Raw genomic sequence first — 18,422 nt, 5'->3', positions numbered from 1 at the left:
TGAAACACACCTCATCTTTGGTTTTCCTGTGCAGGGGCTGGTTCCAGAACGAGGGCTCTGGCACCCGTCCTCTTCATATTTCTTTTTCCAGAAAAGTTTTAATAATTGTGCTTACTCCAGGAGACTGAATTGAAAGAATTTGGTCAAGTGTCAGATCTAGGGCCTGTGCACGTACACGTACGTAAACAGAATGCAAGCGCAGCTCTTTGGCGGTGTCTTTGTATCCTGGCGGGTACCAAAAAGAGACAAATGCAGAATATTCACTGTAAAAGAGCAAAAAGGGGAATTCTGGAATGGCATGCCAGTTTTTTCTGTATATCTAGATGGTAAAACATTTTTTACTTTGACGACTCAGCATTTCTGATGTCAAGAATTTAAGTTCAGGAAAAAAGATAAGGCTGGAATCTGTAGATGTGGGAAATTAAATGCAAGTGTGAAACCCTCAGCTTATTACTCGCTTCCAGCAGTCTGCACATTCCTGCAACCAGATTTATTCCTTATCATTTGAGAGTTAGTATTTTATCAGGCTGTTACACCTGGGCGAATTGTTGTTGTTTGTTTATTTTTTAATTCCAAATGATCTGTTGGAAAAATACATGGGGTAACCAGTACTACTGCTGAATTTGCCTCTAATTAGGAGAGTTGTCTTGGGGAGGTAACATATGGCTGAAAAATCAGAAAGAAGTGGAAATATTTTGATTCTTATAACCCTTGATGGAAATCACATTTTTGTTTAAGGAATGCACAACGTTTTTAAGAATATGAATCCTGTGCTGGCACTAGCCCTTGCCTTTGAACTAAACACTTCCATCCACTGCTGGACATGTGGTTTTGTGGGCCGGTATCACAGTCATAGACTTATAGCATATTTTGGGTTGGAAGGGACTTTTAAAGGCCATATAGCCCAACCCCCCTGCAATGAGCAGGGACATCTCTCACTAGTCCAGGTTGCTCAGAGCCCCGTCCAACCTGACCTTCAATGTTTCCAGGGACGGGGCATCTACAGCCTCTCTGGGCAACCTGTGCCAGTGCTTCACCACCCTCATTGTGAAAAATTTCTTCTGTATATCTAGTCTAAATCTGCCCTCTTTTAATTTCAAACTGTTACCCCTTGTCCTATCACTACAGGCCCTGCTAAAAAGTCTGGCCAGTACTTGGTCTTGGGCAGCGCACTGAAGCAGCACGGATTTGCGCAGCCCCCGCTGAGCCCCTTTGGCCACCAAGGCGAAGGCTGCGGCTTAGCGTAGCCCTCGGTAGCGGGTCTGTGGCCCTCTTCCAGTGCGCTGGGGCGGGAGGTGGCAGCCCCTGCTCCCGCGAAGCACGGCAGGGTCCCCGGTTTCCTCGGGAGAAGAGTGTCCCGGGGTGCTCTCTCTTTTGAGGTGGTTGGGGGTTTTTCGTTGTTGTTGTTAAATGGGTGGCAATTTCCTTACGGAAATAGGTGCTGTGGGAATCGCTCCACAGGGCTGTGGCATAGTTAGCCTTTGCTTTACGAAAATGAAGGACTTGTGGTTCCTAAAGTTTGTAAGCCATACACTGGAGCGTGCCGTAAGCTTGCGATTAAACTAAGCGCAGCGTGACTGTGACCGCTGGGCAGCGGCAGTGGGGCAGGGACACCCCCCCTCCCACCGCTGCGGTCCGGCGCCGCGGCCTCCCTCGGGTTACGGCCCCAAGCAGCCGTCTCCAACCCCGAGGGCGGCAGCTTACCCCTGGGCCGCGGGCAGAGGCTGAGGGGTTATGGCGGCGGCGGGGGCGGTTGCGTCTCTGGAGCAGCTCTGCCGGCTGGCGGGCGAGCAAAGGCGGCCTGGCCCCGGCCCGAGACACGGCCTCTCTTCGGGGGTGGGTTACGACCCCCCGCCCGGGGGTGGCGGCGGCTGCGGCGGGGCGGGGCGGTCGCTGGGGGCGGAGGCGGGCGGGGGCGCAGGGGGCGGTGCGGCGGGCCGGGCCGGGCCGTGGCGGTCCGCGGAGGGCAGCGGCGCCGCGCTCATGTCAGCCAGCGCCCGCCGCCGCCGCGCAGCGCCGCAGGGGCCGCGCTGAGCGCCCGGCCCGCCCTCGCCCCGCCGCCGCGCTTCGTCTCTTCGGCCTCCCCCCCCCGCCGATCGGTTTTATTTCGTTTTATTTTACTTTTTTTTTTTTTCCCCCTGACGGGGAGGAGTGCGAAATCCAACTAAAAATGAGCCAAAATGTCTGAGAAAATGTCCAGCTTTCTGTACATCGGGGACATCGTGTCCCTGTACGCGGAGGGTTCTGTCAACGGCTTCATCAGCACGCTGGGGTGAGTGAGGGGCCGGGCCGAGCCGTGCGGTGCGTGTGTGTGGGGTGCCGTGCCGTGCCGTGCCGTGCCGTGCCGGCTGCGCGGCGGCGACCCGCGGGCAGCGCGGGGCCGCGGCACAGGAAGCGGCCGGCAGCGCGCGCTGCCGCCGGCGCCGAGACCTCGGCGGCGGAGAGGGGAAAGTAGGAAGTGATGAGCGGGGCAGAAGGGTGGGATGGAAGAAGTTGTCGCCTCACAGGCCCGCGGCGCCCGGCCGGTACCGGCAGGGCGGCGTGGGGCCGGCCGCGCTCCCCGCTCGGCTCCTGCCGGGGCTGCACCGCCGGGCCAGCCCAAACCGGAATAGCCAGCGTTTGCCGGAGCCCGCTCTGTAGAGCTAGTCCTGTGCTGTGCCCAGGCGCCTTAATGTAGTCGGTACTCGTAGCTAACTTTTTTTTTCTTTTTTCTTTTCTTTTTTTTTTTTTGGGGGGGGGGTGTGTGTGTGTGCTTTATTGCCCGTCTGAGAATTTTCGATAAAAGACGCGAAGGGCAAAACTTTGCTTCCTTGCTCATCGTCGTAATCAGCTCGTTAAACATGCACCGCTGTGCTTCTAGTTTGTGTTTGCCTCACGTCTTATCTGCAGTTGTTAATGATCAGATATTTATAATCAGATACTGAATTTCATAGGGATGCTTTTTCCGTGAGCTCTTCTTTCTCTTTGCGGGGTTGAAAAGATGCGATTTAGCCGCGGCTGCTTCACTGAACAACTCCTGCTTGCTTGAGGTTTTTATTAACCCTGATCCCTTTGAATCACCTTTGTGGTATCCAGGACATTAGGAATACATTGATAATCTTTCTTTAAAGCATCGCGTAGTTTAGTTGTTGTGACATATCCGGAGGGTGCAGTGGTTCCCTCTGATGCTCGCAGGAGAGCTGCGAGTAGTTTCAGTGACGTTGTGGCACGTCCAACACGAGCGCGACCCTAAACCCTTGGCAATGGAAACATCGGCGCTGCATGAACCGTAGGCACCCAGTTGAGGAGGCAGCTCAAACGCTAGTTAAACTTCAGTGTCGTTTGCTGCTTAAACGTTAGCTGTACCTTCAGAATGCCAGTGCACCTTGCTAACGCTGATCCACTGCTAATTAATCGGTGCCTGGGTATCACTCCTGTATGTTGGGTTAGGCTGCCTGGGTCCTGAGACGTCTTCCATGGGGGACTGTAGGGTGAAGTAAAGGTGGTATTAAAAAGCAATGCCTGAGTCACTTGGTGTGCTGGAAAAGAGCTAGTGTTCAAGGTACTTTTTTTTTTTTTTTAAAGTCATTATTACTTTCTATCCTTGCTGTTCACTTGTTTCATCTGTTGACAAGTGTTTTAACATGGGTTGTTCCTCTATTTGTTAATTATTTTGTGCCTTTTCTATCCATGATGCTATTTTGTCTCACATCTCCTTTTGGTTTGCTGACTCTTGTAATTTAAAATCCGATCTGAAAATGTTTGCTTCCTACAACTGTTCATCACTGAATAGTGTTTCTTACTTTTGTAACCCCAGCATTTCTTTCTTGTTGGCATAATTTGTTGTTGAGTTGTTTGGTTTTGTTGTTGTTTTGTCACATTGCTGTGTTCTGTTTTCTGGGGGGAAGCTAAATTTGCTGCACTTTGCTTTTACTTTTCATTGTGTTGAGAGATGTTCCTCATTTCACAGAACACCTGCTTATCTACAGTCACAAACGTTTCTGCTGTGACTGGTGCTTGTACAACTGCGTGTTGCTTGAGCACATGTTGGCATTCCCGTGTCACAGTCTTCAGACTGCTGATCTTCCCCTTATGCCTCGGAGTTAGGGCAGGACGCTTAGCCCCAGTTTTGCCGATGGGAAGCCGAGATTGAAGCTTGCCGAGGGCACACAGGAGCTCTTTACTAGGAGAAGCAATTGAACTCGAGCCAACACCCTAACTAATAGACGATCCAGGCTCACTTTTAGTAAGAGCCAGCTAACCCAGGTCAAGAAAACCACCTGGGATGAGGCAAGACTCCTGTGCATGTCTCTCCTTCAGTGGCAGGCCAGGAGTTCAAGAATGCTGATGTAGCTCTGTTAACTTTTCAATACAGCTTTCTTGTGCCCTGCTCCCTGGCCTGGCAAAGGCAAGTTGCAGGGCCAGGAGGCTGGACTCGAGGAGCTGAAGGCCTCAGCGGAGGTGAAGTCACCAGCGGAAAACTCCCATGTCTACTAAATGGCAATGCTGACCTCTCTGCTGGTGGTACAAGAGCTTGGACTGAAATTTAAAGTTGTGACGATAAGTCACCTAATCTATGCCAGCTATCGCCATTACTGCCTTTGGACCGGTTGCAAGAGGCAGAAGAAACAACTGTACGTTTGGGGAAGAAGTTTGCCCAGCTGCACATTTGGTGGTGATAAACCCTGCATCTCCTGCACATCCTCTGTTGGGCACGAGCACCTGAGCAGAGGTGGCTCCATCTTCCAGAGGTGCCTCTTGGTGGTGAGGACAAAGTGGGGTGGAAGCAGGCATGATTGCTTGCTTGCTTCCTTTGACTGATGTGGGTCCTTGTTTTACTGCTCTTTCCTGTGTTGCTCGGGGTGCTGTTTTGAATGGTGCTGGGCAAACTAAATTGTCGCCAGTGCTGTTGAGTCCATTGGGGAGTCTCAGGCGGTCGCAAGAACTGGAAATGACACTCGTGACTCTGCAGCAGGGAGAGAGTCCTTGTTATTTTAAGCTGTTAAAGGCTAATTGTTTCTTAAACAAAGCGTGAGTGAGGCTGTTCTATAAATAAGATAAAAAAGTGCACAACACCTCGCCAAGCGGGAGAGGTCTGTCACATCGGTGGACCTTACTCCCTGGAGACTTGAACCATCTCACCGGCTTAGTTTTGAGGTGGAGATTTCTAAGCAAAGGCTGCTTCACGCGTTTTAGAATAATTTTTGCTCGCTTGCTAGGGCAGAAAGTTTCACGTGCTCCATTTCCCCAGGAAACTTAAAGCCGAGAGAAGGATGCAGCTGAGCTATTCGTGTCAAGTGTAGGGTCAGGTTAACATCTACTAGAACCTGAGTGTGGAAATCTTCCTCTTGTGCAGAGGGTTTCCTAGGCTAGACTTAAGACTCCTTGTTGAGGAGACAGGATGTCCATGGCCCCTGGAGTGTCTGGGCGAGCGTGGTGAGTGGTGCTAGGTGAAGGTAGGAGAGCCTCTCCACACCTCCCTCTACAAACAGGGTTTGAAGGTTGCTGGAACCACGAGATGCTGCAAATGGAACCCAAAAGGTTGGGGCACTTCTGTGAGCTGGAAGAAACGGGTGCTCCTGTCCTCATCTCTGAACTGTTTCTTTACTTACAAACAGCTGTTGCATGTAAGGGCTCTGCTTTCAGATTTGATCCCTCTTAGTCAGAAGAGGAAGCTGAACCTCTCTTCCGCCTCTGAGGTTAGTGCTGTAGCGTGGGATGGGGGCAGGGGCAGGGAAGTCAGGCAGCGCTGGTCCAAATTCTTCCTCCTGTATCCATATTTTAAATGAGAGCAGTTGTGCTCAGTTTTTGGAAGAAGAGGTATAAACACCTGCCTCCAGGAGGATGTTCCAGGCTGTGGATCTCAAGTGGAGCCGGGCACCTCTGGGTAATGGTACAGGATCAGGTTTTAGGGCTCAGTGTTCCCCGTTGGCTGCTGCAGGTCTTTGGGTACTTTGAGGTACTGAGAGTCCAAGCAGTCCCCTGCTCTTTTTTTTTCTGCTTGGCTTTGGGCTTATTCTGGGTTTGGATGCTGCTCTGAGGTGCTGATGATGTGTAACCTGGCTTTGCCAATCTCAAGGCTCTCTGAGCTTCCCCCTGCCCTTCCTTTTTAAAAAGGAGAATGCTTTTGAGTGTGCGAACTTGTAGCCTTGCGATTTAGTACAAAAAAGGAAATGTTTGGGAACAGGAATTTACATCCATGGGTAGCTTTCTCCCATTTCAAGATGTATTTGGTACCGTGTTATTGAACTGCACTAATAATGTGGTTTTTTTCCCCGTTTTTGAGCTTTTAGTGCATTTTAGCTTCCACACAGCTGGAGGCTTTGTGTCCCACAGGAGCTATGTGGCAGAGCTAGGCAATGAATCCAGGTATCTTAAGTCGTCCTAGAGAAGCATCTGAACCTTGGGACTGCCTTTCCCAGTATTTTGGCTGTAAATGTTGGCAATGATACATGCTGGGAATTAGAGCTGCTGTTAATCACCTATCAGTACGACGAGGGGGAAGAAGTATTCTTGATTGGAGAGGTGGAAGAAAAGTAAGTTAACGAGAGCGGCCAGTATCGGCTGTTGGAAAGTTTGACGATGGGCCTGTTAGTCACCATCAGTAGCTGCATTCCTGTCTCGCCTCCATGAACGCGCTTCTGTGCCGTAGCAGCGAGAAACCTCATGGAACATAATTAATGGAGCGTGCAGCAGGAGCTGCCTGCTGGGTAACGTATGGCCGTGGATGACAAGGAGTGCTGAGGCTTATTTGTAATTAGCAGCAAAAGCGTGTTGCGGAATACTCGGACTAATTTTCTTGCATTTAATGTTGATTTCTCTTGAACAACTTCTGGCAAACACTTCCACAAATTCAGAGAAGTTCCTTATTTGAAATCAGCATCGCAAGTTTTGATTGGGCTCCTTAGCTAGGCTTTTGTGCATTAGTTGTCTTATTGAATTTGGACTTCACGCACAGATTGAATCAGTCATGCTTTGTGAAGAGACAAGACTGAGTAAAGTGCCAATGGAGCAGCATAAACCATAATATTGCAAATAGCATGAAGGCTAAAATGTGTCATTTTGGTGGCCTCAGGAATGGTGATGAGAGAAAAGATGTAGTGACTGATGATGCTTACAACACAGCACTGTACTATTTTCACCAATACACTTTTTTTTAACCCTTCTCTCCTACTGCCTGAAAATGTACGCTATGGTTAAGGAACAGGGTATATGTCGTTTAATTAATAGCCTATTTTTCTTTCTTGGGCTAGCTGACAAAATGTAATTGGTCAGGAAAGAATAAAAAGCCCAAAGAAAGTGTTAGTGGCATAACTAGAATTACTCGTAATTTAATTCTGATGAGCTGGAAGAAACCGGTGCTCCTGTCCTCATCTCTGAACTGTTTCTTTACTTACAAACAGCTGTTGCATGTAAGGGCAATTAATTCTGATACATATAAAATCAAATAGTACCTAGAGGAGGGAAGGGAAGAGGAATTTCAACATTCCTGTGGGTAAAAGTACCTGTGTTTTATTACCTAGGTACTTTATCCTCCTGACTGACAGTACCAACGAGATTTGATGGTTTTTTGATTGTGTGTTTCTCAATTATTTTTTTTAATACTGTGTAGGATTAGCGTTTTGAGAAATATGTTCGCTTGGTTGTCTTCCTAATGCAAAAGCGCTGGTCTGAATTCTGCAGCTACTTTGAATGTACGCTAATATACCTGGGAACATAATTTGCCCCATTATATGACACTTTTTAGCTATATGGTGTTTTTCTTTTCTGTGATAACTTTCTTAAGCATAAGCCGTATTGTATGCATTATTAAATACCTTCACTCATCTTACAATAAATGCCACATAAGCAGAGGTGGAGACGTACAAATACAACTCTGTATCTTGCATACCTTGCAATTCAATGCATATATCAAAGCTTACATCCTCTGTAATTACCCACTCGCATTAGCAATTAGGCAGCGCTCCAGCTTTGCCGTTTATAATGAACTTATTTTGATGCTCAGCTCAAATATTCTAACAACGGTGCTGTCTTTAAATAAACAATGAGACACAGCTTTCCACAAAGCACCCTTGTGGGAGTGCAGTAAGGAACGAGCCCCGGAGGGCGTTTGTTTGTTTCAGGAGTTTTACTCGCACACAGAGCGCAGCTTGGGTGTGAAGGACGTAGGATTAGACTTAATTACGGTATTATGATTTACGAGACCGTACGCTAAAATGTAATATCCTTGGTTCAAAGAGCTCATTGTCAAACAGAAGTGGAGAGAAAATTGGGGCTAGGGAGAGAACCAACTGATGTAATGTGAAAGTGAGTCTACCCGTAAGCTGTGTGGTAGCAGTGGGAAGAAGAGAGGACTCGAATTTTGAATTGAGACAAGTGGGGTGGCTATTAAAACTTCTGTAGTTCTCAGCTGGGCAGTCTGGGGAGCAGTCGGGAAAGAGAGGGGAGATTGTTTAACTTGCATGACTTTAAGTCTGATTTACCTTCCTTTTACGTAATGAGAGGATTAGCTAAGCAGTCTTTACGCGGCTCTCGGACTCGCCAGAAAGAAAGGTTACCCTGTGTTTTAGAAGTGCCACAGAAGGAAGAGTCAGATCGATCCTTGACTTCCCCAGCTGGGAACATTACCTCCTACGAAGCACGTGAAGCTTTGCTCCGGCGGGCGTCTCGCCGCACGGCGAGGTGTTCGAAGCCCGCGGCTGTGGGTGGTGCGGGCTGCTGCTGCTTGGCTGCAGCCGGAGCCTGTTTGTCGGGCGACAGCGCGGGGCCGTGTCCTCTGCGCGTGCATTTCATGCACTTGAAGGTCTGGTTTCTGCTTGCTCTGTTGCTTCTTGTACAAAGGAAGTCCGTATGACTTTGATATACTTGATTAGGGATATTTATGGAAGAAATGGAGAAAGGAAAATGAATGGTAGTTCAGGATTTTACTTTTTTCCTTGTCTGTGTTGTATTTTGCCACTTACTCAGAGATGCATATTTTAATTATATTAAAACCCTTATGACTGATTCTTTTAAACCTTCATTTGTGTTAATTTTACATCTGATTCCATCTACTTGCTTGGATCAGCAGTTCCACCACTACGTAGATGCGTATAGATGCTTCCTCTCGTAGGTCCTGGTTTCAGCTGTTCATAAATGGTGCTGAACCTTGACTTTTTGGACGCAAGGTAGATGCCTGGGGCTGAATGCTTTTGTGTAGAAAGTTTCAAGTAAAATGGCGTTTCTGAGAGCAGGATAAGCAAAAATGCATCTGTTATCCCTGTTCTTAAAAAACAAAAGGATCTTGTGTCGAGAGCCTCCCTGGGCCGCAGCGCTGTCTCCAGACCCGCTTCTCCTCCAGCACGGGGGGCTTGTCCTTCTCTGCCCCTTTGGAAATTTGCCCAGGCTTTGGCAGCAGTGAGTTGAGGGGGGGGGTTCATTCTGACCCCTACGACCGCGAGGGCTGTCTTGGTGCCTGCCTCTTGCCGGAGGGCAGCGGGTGTTACCTGGCGGGGGTAGCTTCTCCCCTCTGCTGTCACCAGGCACCGAGAGGTCCCAACCCGACCAGCAGCTGTGTGGGAGGTGAATCCCAGTTCCCAGGATTTCCAGCTTCCTTTCCTGGGGGGCACAGGAAAGCTTCAGTTGCCCAGCTGCTTTGTGTTCCCTGTCTCTGGAGAAGGAGAAATAATTTCTGTTTTCACTACTTCAGTTCACTTCAAACATGAAACAAACTTCAGAAATTATGTTCTAGCCAGGTAATGGTTTAGATGGCAAAATTGGAAACAGAGTTAAACAAGGGAAGCAAAAGACAGAGAAAACACAGGGAATGTGTTAAAATGTACTTGCTATTCATGTCTTGTATTCGGTATCGCTTGAGGTTTTGAGGGGCTATTTTGGCTGTCGTAGCCAAAACATTGTGTCAGGAGTAGTCTTGTTGGTGGTTGGACTTGATGATCTTAAAGGTCTTTTCCAACCTTAATGATTGTGTGTGATTCTAGTGCTGCTGTTCCAGCTGTCTGTCTGTGCCTGAATCTGTCTACCTCTTATGCTCATTTTTTCGCTTTTTTTTTGATCGCTGTTGAATAGAAACACAGCATTGTCCAAAGCACGTGATTTTTTTTTTTAAAAACAATTCTCATTTATTGCTTAATAATAAAAGAAAGAGGACCTTAAAGTGATGGCTGGGCTGGGCAGCCTGGAGTCCGTGTGAGCGCTGCTGCACTGTCCTGCCCGCGTACCTGAGAACGAGCCACCCCTCCCAGAGCTCCTGCAGCGCTGGTTCTCCTGCTCAGGTTTTCCTTTTGACTTAGCAAGCTAAGTGGATTGTCAGTATAACCTTTGGGCAGGTTTTGCAAACCACGTCCGTGAGTGCTTTTATCCCCCCCACCCCGTTGCTCAGTCGCTTGCCTTCTGCTCCTCTATTTTGGGGGGATCCTTTTGTGCTAGCAGAGACGTTTTGGAGTTCGGCAACTTGAGAGGCTGCCCGTGCCCAAGGTGCCCCAGCCCGTGGTTGGCTTCGCAGGCACAGGGCATCACCTGAGCAGGGTTTTTCTCACCGTTACCTCCGCTGGCTGCTGAGTGGCCACGGGGTTGCTTGGCTGCAGGAAAGAAAACGAGAAGACCATCTCCCTGTCCATCCAGTGTTCCCTTGCTGGCCCCTGGATGACGGAGAGGGGGGAGATGGGTGCAGAGGGGTGTGTTGGTGGACGGAGGGTGAGGCGGTGGAGGAATTGGCAGAGCAAGGGCGTGTGGAAAGTGGTGGATGTGTCTGGTGGGGCTGTATCTGATGTGCATGGTCTACAAGGCAGCGCAGAGTAGGAGCGAAGGAGGACTGAAGGGGAACAAAAGATGGACAGTTGCCGAGAGATCTGCAGTCCCCTGCTGACAGAAGATAGTTATGAAAGCTACTGGCAACCCGTCTTTTCAAATTACTGCACGTGGAGGCAAGCAGCCTGTCACTGTCGCTGTTCACTGTGCTATTTCAAATGGTGGAGGTCTGTGCTGAGGCTAGTATGGTCTCAAACAATTCAGTATTTGAGGCTTTTTTCCCAGGATTTTTGGTGGCGTTTAGGAAAACACGTCATAATACTGCCTTCTCCAGGCGAACGTCTGAGTTACAAAGTCAGTTCCTCAGAAGGAAATAGGAGTTTTAAGGTTGTCTATGGTACCTTATGCAATTTTTTGTGTAAAAGCACAACGGGGCTTACTGACCTGGTCCTGTACTGTTTGCAATGTATGGCTGACTTGCTAAGTGCATGCGATGCCCAACGCCTTTGTAACAGCTAAGGTTACATGTAATGAGTTGTGGTACTCTGGTAATCTTCTTACATGGTCAGTTTTGCACAGTTCATTGAAGTGCCCCTTTAGGTTGTTACTGCCGCATGGAGTTAAAATTTGTATGAAATTACTTGGCTGGAAGAAGGCTAGAAGAGCATATCCAAGTGTGGTTGTTATCATTTGACATTCTAAGTTAAGCTTACTACAACTCTTCTGTACGAAGAATTGATATAAAACAGTAATCAACTTTTTGTTCTTTGACCTCTGGCAGATAAAAATCAACGTCATTAAAAAAAAAATCAACAAACAAACCCTGAAACAAGGCTTTTTATATGAATCTCAAAATACAGAAACTTGTTATGATCCAAAGCTTGGGTGACTTACCTTGATTTTCTTTTAGAGGCTTGTTTTAATTTCAGACAAGTGTTTTGATTTTTTTTTTTCCTGCACTTGACAAACACAAGTTAATAAATGTTCTAGAGGCAACTGAAAGCATGCAGTGGCAGGATTAGGAAAAAACCTGCTTAAACTCATGGTATGCCCCGAATTTTTATACCTACTGCTTACTGTTGAAAGACAGCAACCCAGTGCTGAGGGTTTTTCCTCTCTCCAGCGTAAATGTGCGCCGGTATTCCTGTGTGCGGAGCAGAGGCGGACCGAGCACAGGAGGCTCCGAGCCACCCAGCGGCCTCCCTGCCTCCTGATGGTGCTTTGGACGAAAGCTAGAGGAGCAGCACGCCCAAGCTGCCGAGGCGTCCCCAGCCATCCCCCCGGGTCCTGTTTCATTTCACTGGGGGGAATTTTGCCTGGCTCCAGTGTGCATCTACACCCTGATGCCTGTGAAGTTTTGGAAGATCTTGAGCACTGTGACGTGGAAAATTTAACTAGGCAAGCTTTAGAGGGAAGCTAAGCTGAATGTGACCAGTATAGTTTTATCCTAAATCTTGCAATACCTGGCATTATTTGTAAATCCCAACTCTCAGGGGTCTATGAATTTTGGATGTCCTCAGCTTCCATTTAAGAAAAAGTGAATTGCTCTCCCTCACGGATGTGGGGAAAAGCCTGAAATTAGGAATATTCACAAATGAAAGGTGTGTAAGGAGTGCCCTGAGTTTAGAAGTTATTTTCTTCTGCTAAGTTTAAATCAGAGCACATGGTTTGCAGGTGGTGGGGGTGGGTGGGGTGTGACTAACTAATTGTATCTTGAGTACTTGAGACTGGAAACAGTGCTTTTTGCATGACCTTGTTGATGTCATTTTGAAGTTAGCTGGGTTTGGACTTCTGACGGGCTCGCCAGTTGTTCCAGATAACCAAATCAGTAGTGTGCTTTGCTAAAGTATTCTCAGTCACCTTTTAAATCTGGTTAATTTTTTTTTTGTTTGTTCATAAACAACAAATAAAGAAGGGAAGACTGGATATCAGTTTTGAAAACACTGAGAGCACATCTTTGTACATTTGAGTAGTGAAAAATGTTGAAGTGCATCGCTAAGCAAGTTCCATTTTTCCAATCAAAGAATAAAAGTTTTAAGGCTACCTAGAAAGTTTTTAAAAAAATAAATTCCTTCATTTAAAAAACCCACAACAACAAACAAACTGTGCCAAGTGAGAAAGGTTAACTGCCTGTTAGTAGTATTTCCTTTGATATCTTGGACAATTTCTGGCTTAGGTTATTGCCTTTTGCCGAGGTAGACTCAGTTTCAGCCGAATGCGCCGTCCCCTCTTTGCTGTCTGCCACTTTTGAGGGCGCCAGTCCGTAGACTTCACTCCTGTTCTGGATTGGAAAAATAGGGCCTGGTGAGCTTCACTCTTTACAGATTGCTGAAATGTCAGGGTGAAGTGAAGAGTTTAGTGGAATTTCATTGTTCTTAAATGAGGTTTTACACGAGGTTTGCTGGTGTGAAAGTCAGGTAGGGCAATGTCTTGTAACGCTTCTCAGGTTGAGGACAGAACTTGGTAAGTCGACCTTTAAGGTTGAACATGTGTCATAAGTAAGGAACTGATGTAATAAATATTTTGGATTTTAGTGTTGCTGTAACAACAGTAAAGTTGAATACTTCAGCGAATACCGGAAGTTCAAATCTTGAATGAGATTTTCAAGTATCTTTGTAGGTATCCGTTCATATCATTGCTGTCATTGTAGTATGTTATTTATAGACAGTGTTAAGAGTATTAGAATACAGAAGACAAAATCCTTGCCTTTACATGATAAAAGTACAAAACAACATACAGGAAATTTGGGGGATATTGTGTTGTGTTGTGGGGTTTTTTTTGTTGTTGGTGGTGGTGAGGAGGTAGTAGTTTATTTGTGTCAGGCTGTAGGTGAGATTGTTACATAACATATATTCTCTTATTCAGAAAAAGTAACTAAAAAATAGCGGCAAAGATTCATGACATTATTTCCTGTATAGATGGTCTGAGATGTAGGTCCTACACCTGCAAAGTTGTAGACTTACCGACTGCAAATGTCATGAGGCAATTTAAAAAAAAAACCAACAACAAAACAACACTATTGAAGAGCATTCAAGTTAAGATTTCTGCTTCCCTGGCTAGATTTGTAGGAGTACTAATGGATAGATTAGGATTCGATCACGAAGCCGTTCAAAGACAGGCACCTGGCTCTTCGGAGAGGCCACTGCTATGGACCCTGGGCAGCTGCAGGATTTGGGTTAGAGGTATGCCCAGTTTGTGTTAGCAATGGCTTCTCTTGCAAAAACAAAACAAGGTCAGGAGCTGGCAGGCAATAAGTCCTGTCTGCATTAACTTTTGTAGTTGAACAGGTTTTTCTGCCACTGAATGCAAGGACCAATTACTGTTTCCTCCCCCCCCCCCCGGTTTAATACCTAGGATATGGTAAAAGCAGTAATTGTAAAGTTGTGTTACAACACCTCCTTTGAAGCAATACTGTGCATTAGGCTGGCGTAGTCAAACTCCCGGCCTGCGGGACTGTTTCATCGGGTCCATTTCCTTTCCATGGCAGATTAAACTGTCTACTGTGATTAGGACTGTCTTCCGTGTAATAGAACCATTTTACTATGAGTATCAATAGAGCTGAAAGTGAGACAGTGCTTGTTTGAGTTTTCAACCATGGATCTAAAGTGTGTTTAAAGAGAATTATTGTAAGAAGGGATGGTACACAAGCAGAGGAGTGACCTGCACAAGGTTGTTAACAAATCGTGGAATATAACCAAAGTCTCCAAGTTCTGGGTCAGTGCTCTTTTTATAAATGTTGATCTAGTAAGATGTTCAGTGCTAAGTTGCATAAATTGTTTAATATTGGCTTATCTCATGGTAAGCTTTGGTAGTAAGCCAGCTGTGACAAAACTAGCTTATTAAAGTTTCCATGCGTCAAACATGTTTTTTAAGTATGTATCTAGAGACGCAGAATGAGCTTTATTATTGCCAGAAAAAAATCATGTGCTGAAAAGTTTTACGCTTGCTGGCATTATTTTCATGCTCACACATTGGGTGGAACTTCATTCACACTGGTAAGTATAATTACTGTTCTTCATTTGTAGTGGAGGTGCAAGATAAAATCCTTCCTCCTTTCTGCAACCAGATAGCTGAAGCAATGGAAGTCACCACCCAAAGCTCATACACTTGGTAAAGCCTGAGTAAAAGCTGAGCTGTGTTACCCAAGAACCTTCTTAGAAAGAAATTCAGCATCAACAGGGCAAGCTATGCAGGCCTAAGTGAATAGAAGTACAGAGAACATAGGACAAAAACTCAGTCATAGGCAGAGAAAACCTGCTTGTGTTGACCCAAGGAAAACAAAAATGAGTGTGCTACTGAGCACTGTTTTCTCTGAAAACTGTAATCAAAGAAACTCCTGCTGTTTGATTTCTCCTGTGCCCAGGAAAGCAAGAATTCATAAATTCTTTCTGAATAAATGATCAAGAAAATACCTGACACCATCTCAAACTTTTCTTTATAGTGGAAACAGCCCTTAAAGCTCCAGAACTGACATTGCTTGTACCTAGTATCATGAGATGGATCCAACGTCCAAAATGGACATTTGTGACTGGTGTTCTTCTCTCAAAAGAGGCCAGAGAGAATTGATATGGTTTCTAACACAAGAACTGGAAGCCTTGCAGATAGAATTAAAGCATGAATAAAAGTGCCATGTGGAAAAAAGAAGTGGATGCATCAGAAGGAGTCAAAGCAAAGAGGTTTCCTAGTGAACACTTTGAATAATGATTTGGAGATGAAAGTGAAACCTTTTACGAGCAGCAATTAAAAACTGGACAAGTTTGGGAAATGAGCACGCAATGTTCCCACTCTGAAATGGCAAGATGGGTCAAACGGGATGGTCAAAAATACATTTGCTGTGGTTCTGATCTGGTTTTCCACAAAATACAGATGAGGAAAGCTTTGGATTGCTTCCAGTTTGAACCTCAGCAAAGACTTGACTTTGGAAGTGATCTTGCAGATCACTTCTGATTAACATAATAATCAATTATCCGAGTGTGGAAGCCTGGGTATTAGAAGACAAAGGGGAGTTTAGGAGGTTACAAAGTATGATAAAATTTTTGAATTGCCTGGGGAGAACTCCTGTTGGTGCTTAAGATTTCAGACATTTTCATCATAATTTATCTAAGAAAGAAGTACACGGTCAGGACAGACTGTGCTGTAGCATCTTGAGGATAGCTTGCCATAGGGTTGTGGGAATTAATAGGGCTGTGCTTTCATGGGTGTTCGTAGATATGGGGGCATCAGGGAGACCTTGATGCCTCACCCAAACGAACTCTCTGGAGGCTAGTTGCAGATAATTGCTTTAGGCAGAAGATCAAAGGATTATTTCAAGGAATGACTCCGCTGAAAAAGAGATCACTTTTTCTTTCCTTCCCATAACTTGCAAAACCTCCTGATTCATCCGCTTGAAGAATGTGTTGTTCCCGCAATGGACTTCAGAGTGGCCAAAAGCTTTCCCAGGAGAGCATTTGGGGAGGTAATTGGCTCTTGCAATCATCTTAAAGTGTTGCATCCCCTCAGAGTGGCAAGATCAAGGTTTTGTGATCGCATCAGGCAAGCTTGGAGTTTAGAATGAGACAGTACATAGGAGGTTATGTTCGTTCAGAAATTGTATTGTGGCTTTGAAACTGCTGAAGTTGGGGGGGCTGCAAGAGTCATAGCTGATTTTTGAAACAAGTATGATTTGGTGAAGTGTAAGCAGGATGTGGAAAATGGTGCAGGAAATGTGATGTTTGCAAGATAAGTAAGAGAGAGAGTCCCAGTGCAACAGTATCTTGTGGGGGCATTAATGGAGCATGTTGCTGAAGAGCTTAGGGGTTTTTTCTGCCAGAGAATTCATAGTTATGGCTGCCCGTTGATATAGTCATGACTGACTTCACAAAATGGCCTGATGCTTGTGAATTCAGGCATCAAAGGGCACTGGAAATAGAAGAGACTTTGCTGCATGATTTTTGTAGATCTAAAGTCAAGAGTAAGCCATCTGTGGATCAAAGGAAAATCTTAAATTCAAAGTAATTTGCTAAGTCTTTGAGATTGTAGGCTTCCATAAAAGATGCACTATTTCAGTGTGCCCACAGTCAGACAGGTGTGGTAGAAAGGATGATTATGGACTCATACCTTCAACTTCTTTATTTTATAGACTCGAGGAACTCAAGGAAATTTAGGCGACTATATCCCATTGCCTTTGAGGGGCTTAAAACAGAAGTGGATGAGAATATGAATAATTATACTCCAGAAGTTATTTCTTCAATATAAAGTAAATATCTTTATTATAAAGAAATTTTAGGGTCATGAGGACTGTGCAGAAGATCAAACACTAGACTAGAAGAGCTTGTTCAAGTCTGTCTGGTAACATGAACCTTTCTTGGACACCTTTTTACAGGAAAGCATACGGAGTCCAGGGATTGACTGGATGTGAGACAATGAATCAAGGAGAATTCATTCTCAATTGCACTTTGTACCTTCTTTTTTTATGTAGTTTGAGATACATGTGTTATAATAGTTTCACTTGTAGTGACAAGTGCATGGACTAAAGAGACCAAGTTCATGGCCAGATTAAAGGACGAAGATTTCCAGCAAGCTGGAGTGAAAGAAAGCATTTTTTCAGTAGCTGCTTTGCATCTATTATCTCGGTTTAGCAGAGGTCATACAAGAAGGCATTTTATCACTTTAGCACGAAAGGACTGAAAATATCTTGTCAGCTCTTCTTTCCAATCAATTCAGTCCTCTGAGGATACCAAAGATATTCTATTCCCAGACTTGCCTGAGTGATGAAATGTCTTCAAGTATCCTCAGGGCTCGGTTCTGGGGCCAGTCTTATTCAATATCTTTATTGATGATCTGGATGAGGGGATCGAGTGCTCCCTCAGTACGTTTGCAGATGACACCAAGTTGGATGGGAGTGTTGATCTGCTGGAGGGTAGGAGGGCTCTGCAGAGGGATCTGGACAGGCTGGATTGATGGGCAGAGGTCAACTATATGAGGTTTAATAAGGCCAAGTGCAGGGTCCTGCACTTCGGCCACAACAACCCCATGCAACGCTACGGTTTTCCGCTGCCTGGCGGAAAAGGACCCGGGGGTGCTGGCTGACAGCTGACTGAACATGAGCCGGCAGTGTGCCCAGGTGGCCAAGAAGGCCAACAGCATCCTGGCCTGTATCAGGAATAGTGTGGCCAGCAGGAGTAGGGAAGTGATTGTGCCCCTGTACTCGGCACTGGTGAGGCCACACCTTGAGTACTGTGTTCAGTTTTGGGCCCCTCACTACAAGAAGGATGCTGAGGTGCTGGAGCGTGTCCAAAGAAGGGCAACAAAGCTGATGAAGGGTCTGGAGCACAAGTCTTATGGGGAGCGGCTGAGGCAACTGGGGTTGTTTAATCTGGAGAAAAGGAGGCTGAGGGGAGACCTTATCGCTCTCTACAACTACCTGAAAGGGGGTTGTGGCGACAAGGGTGTTGGTCTCTTCTCCTAAGTAACCAGCGATAGGATGAGAGGAAATGGCCTCAAGTTGTGCCAGGGGAGGTTTAGATTGGATATTAGGAAAAATTTCTTTACCGAGAGGGTGGTCAGGCATTGGAACAAACTGCCCAGGGAGGTGGTGGAGTCGCCATCTCTGGAAGTGTTCAAAAAACGTGTGGATGTGGCGCTTCAGGACATGGTTTAGGGGACATGGTGGCGCTGGATTAATGGTTGGACTTGATGATCTTGAAGGTCCTTTCCAA

At 46.1% G+C, this 18,422-nt stretch overlaps 1 protein-coding gene across 4 annotated transcripts in view; it reads left to right on the top strand.

The window, feature by feature from the left end:
• The first annotated feature begins 1,943 nt into the window (after window positions 1–1,943).
• The window catches only part of ITPR2 (inositol 1,4,5-trisphosphate receptor type 2), a 272,920-nt gene continuing 256,441 nt past the window's right edge, over window positions 1,944–18,422 (top strand). For all 4 annotated transcript variants that reach the window (XM_082011567.1, XM_082011566.1, XM_082011565.1 and 1 more), the window contains exon 1: window positions 1,944–2,272. In XM_082011567.1, the coding sequence (XP_081867693.1) occupies window positions 2,181–2,272 (92 nt within the window). In that variant the 5' untranslated portion in view covers window positions 1,944–2,180. The remainder of the gene's footprint in view (window positions 2,273–18,422) is intronic.

This window comes from Phaethon aethereus (genome assembly GCF_964289735.1).
Source record: "Phaethon aethereus genome assembly, chromosome: 1".
Taxonomy (NCBI): Eukaryota; Metazoa; Chordata; class Aves; order Phaethontiformes; family Phaethontidae; genus Phaethon; species Phaethon aethereus.
The sequence above is the reverse complement of the archived record's forward strand: the minus strand, read 5'-3'. Positions and strand labels throughout refer to the sequence as shown.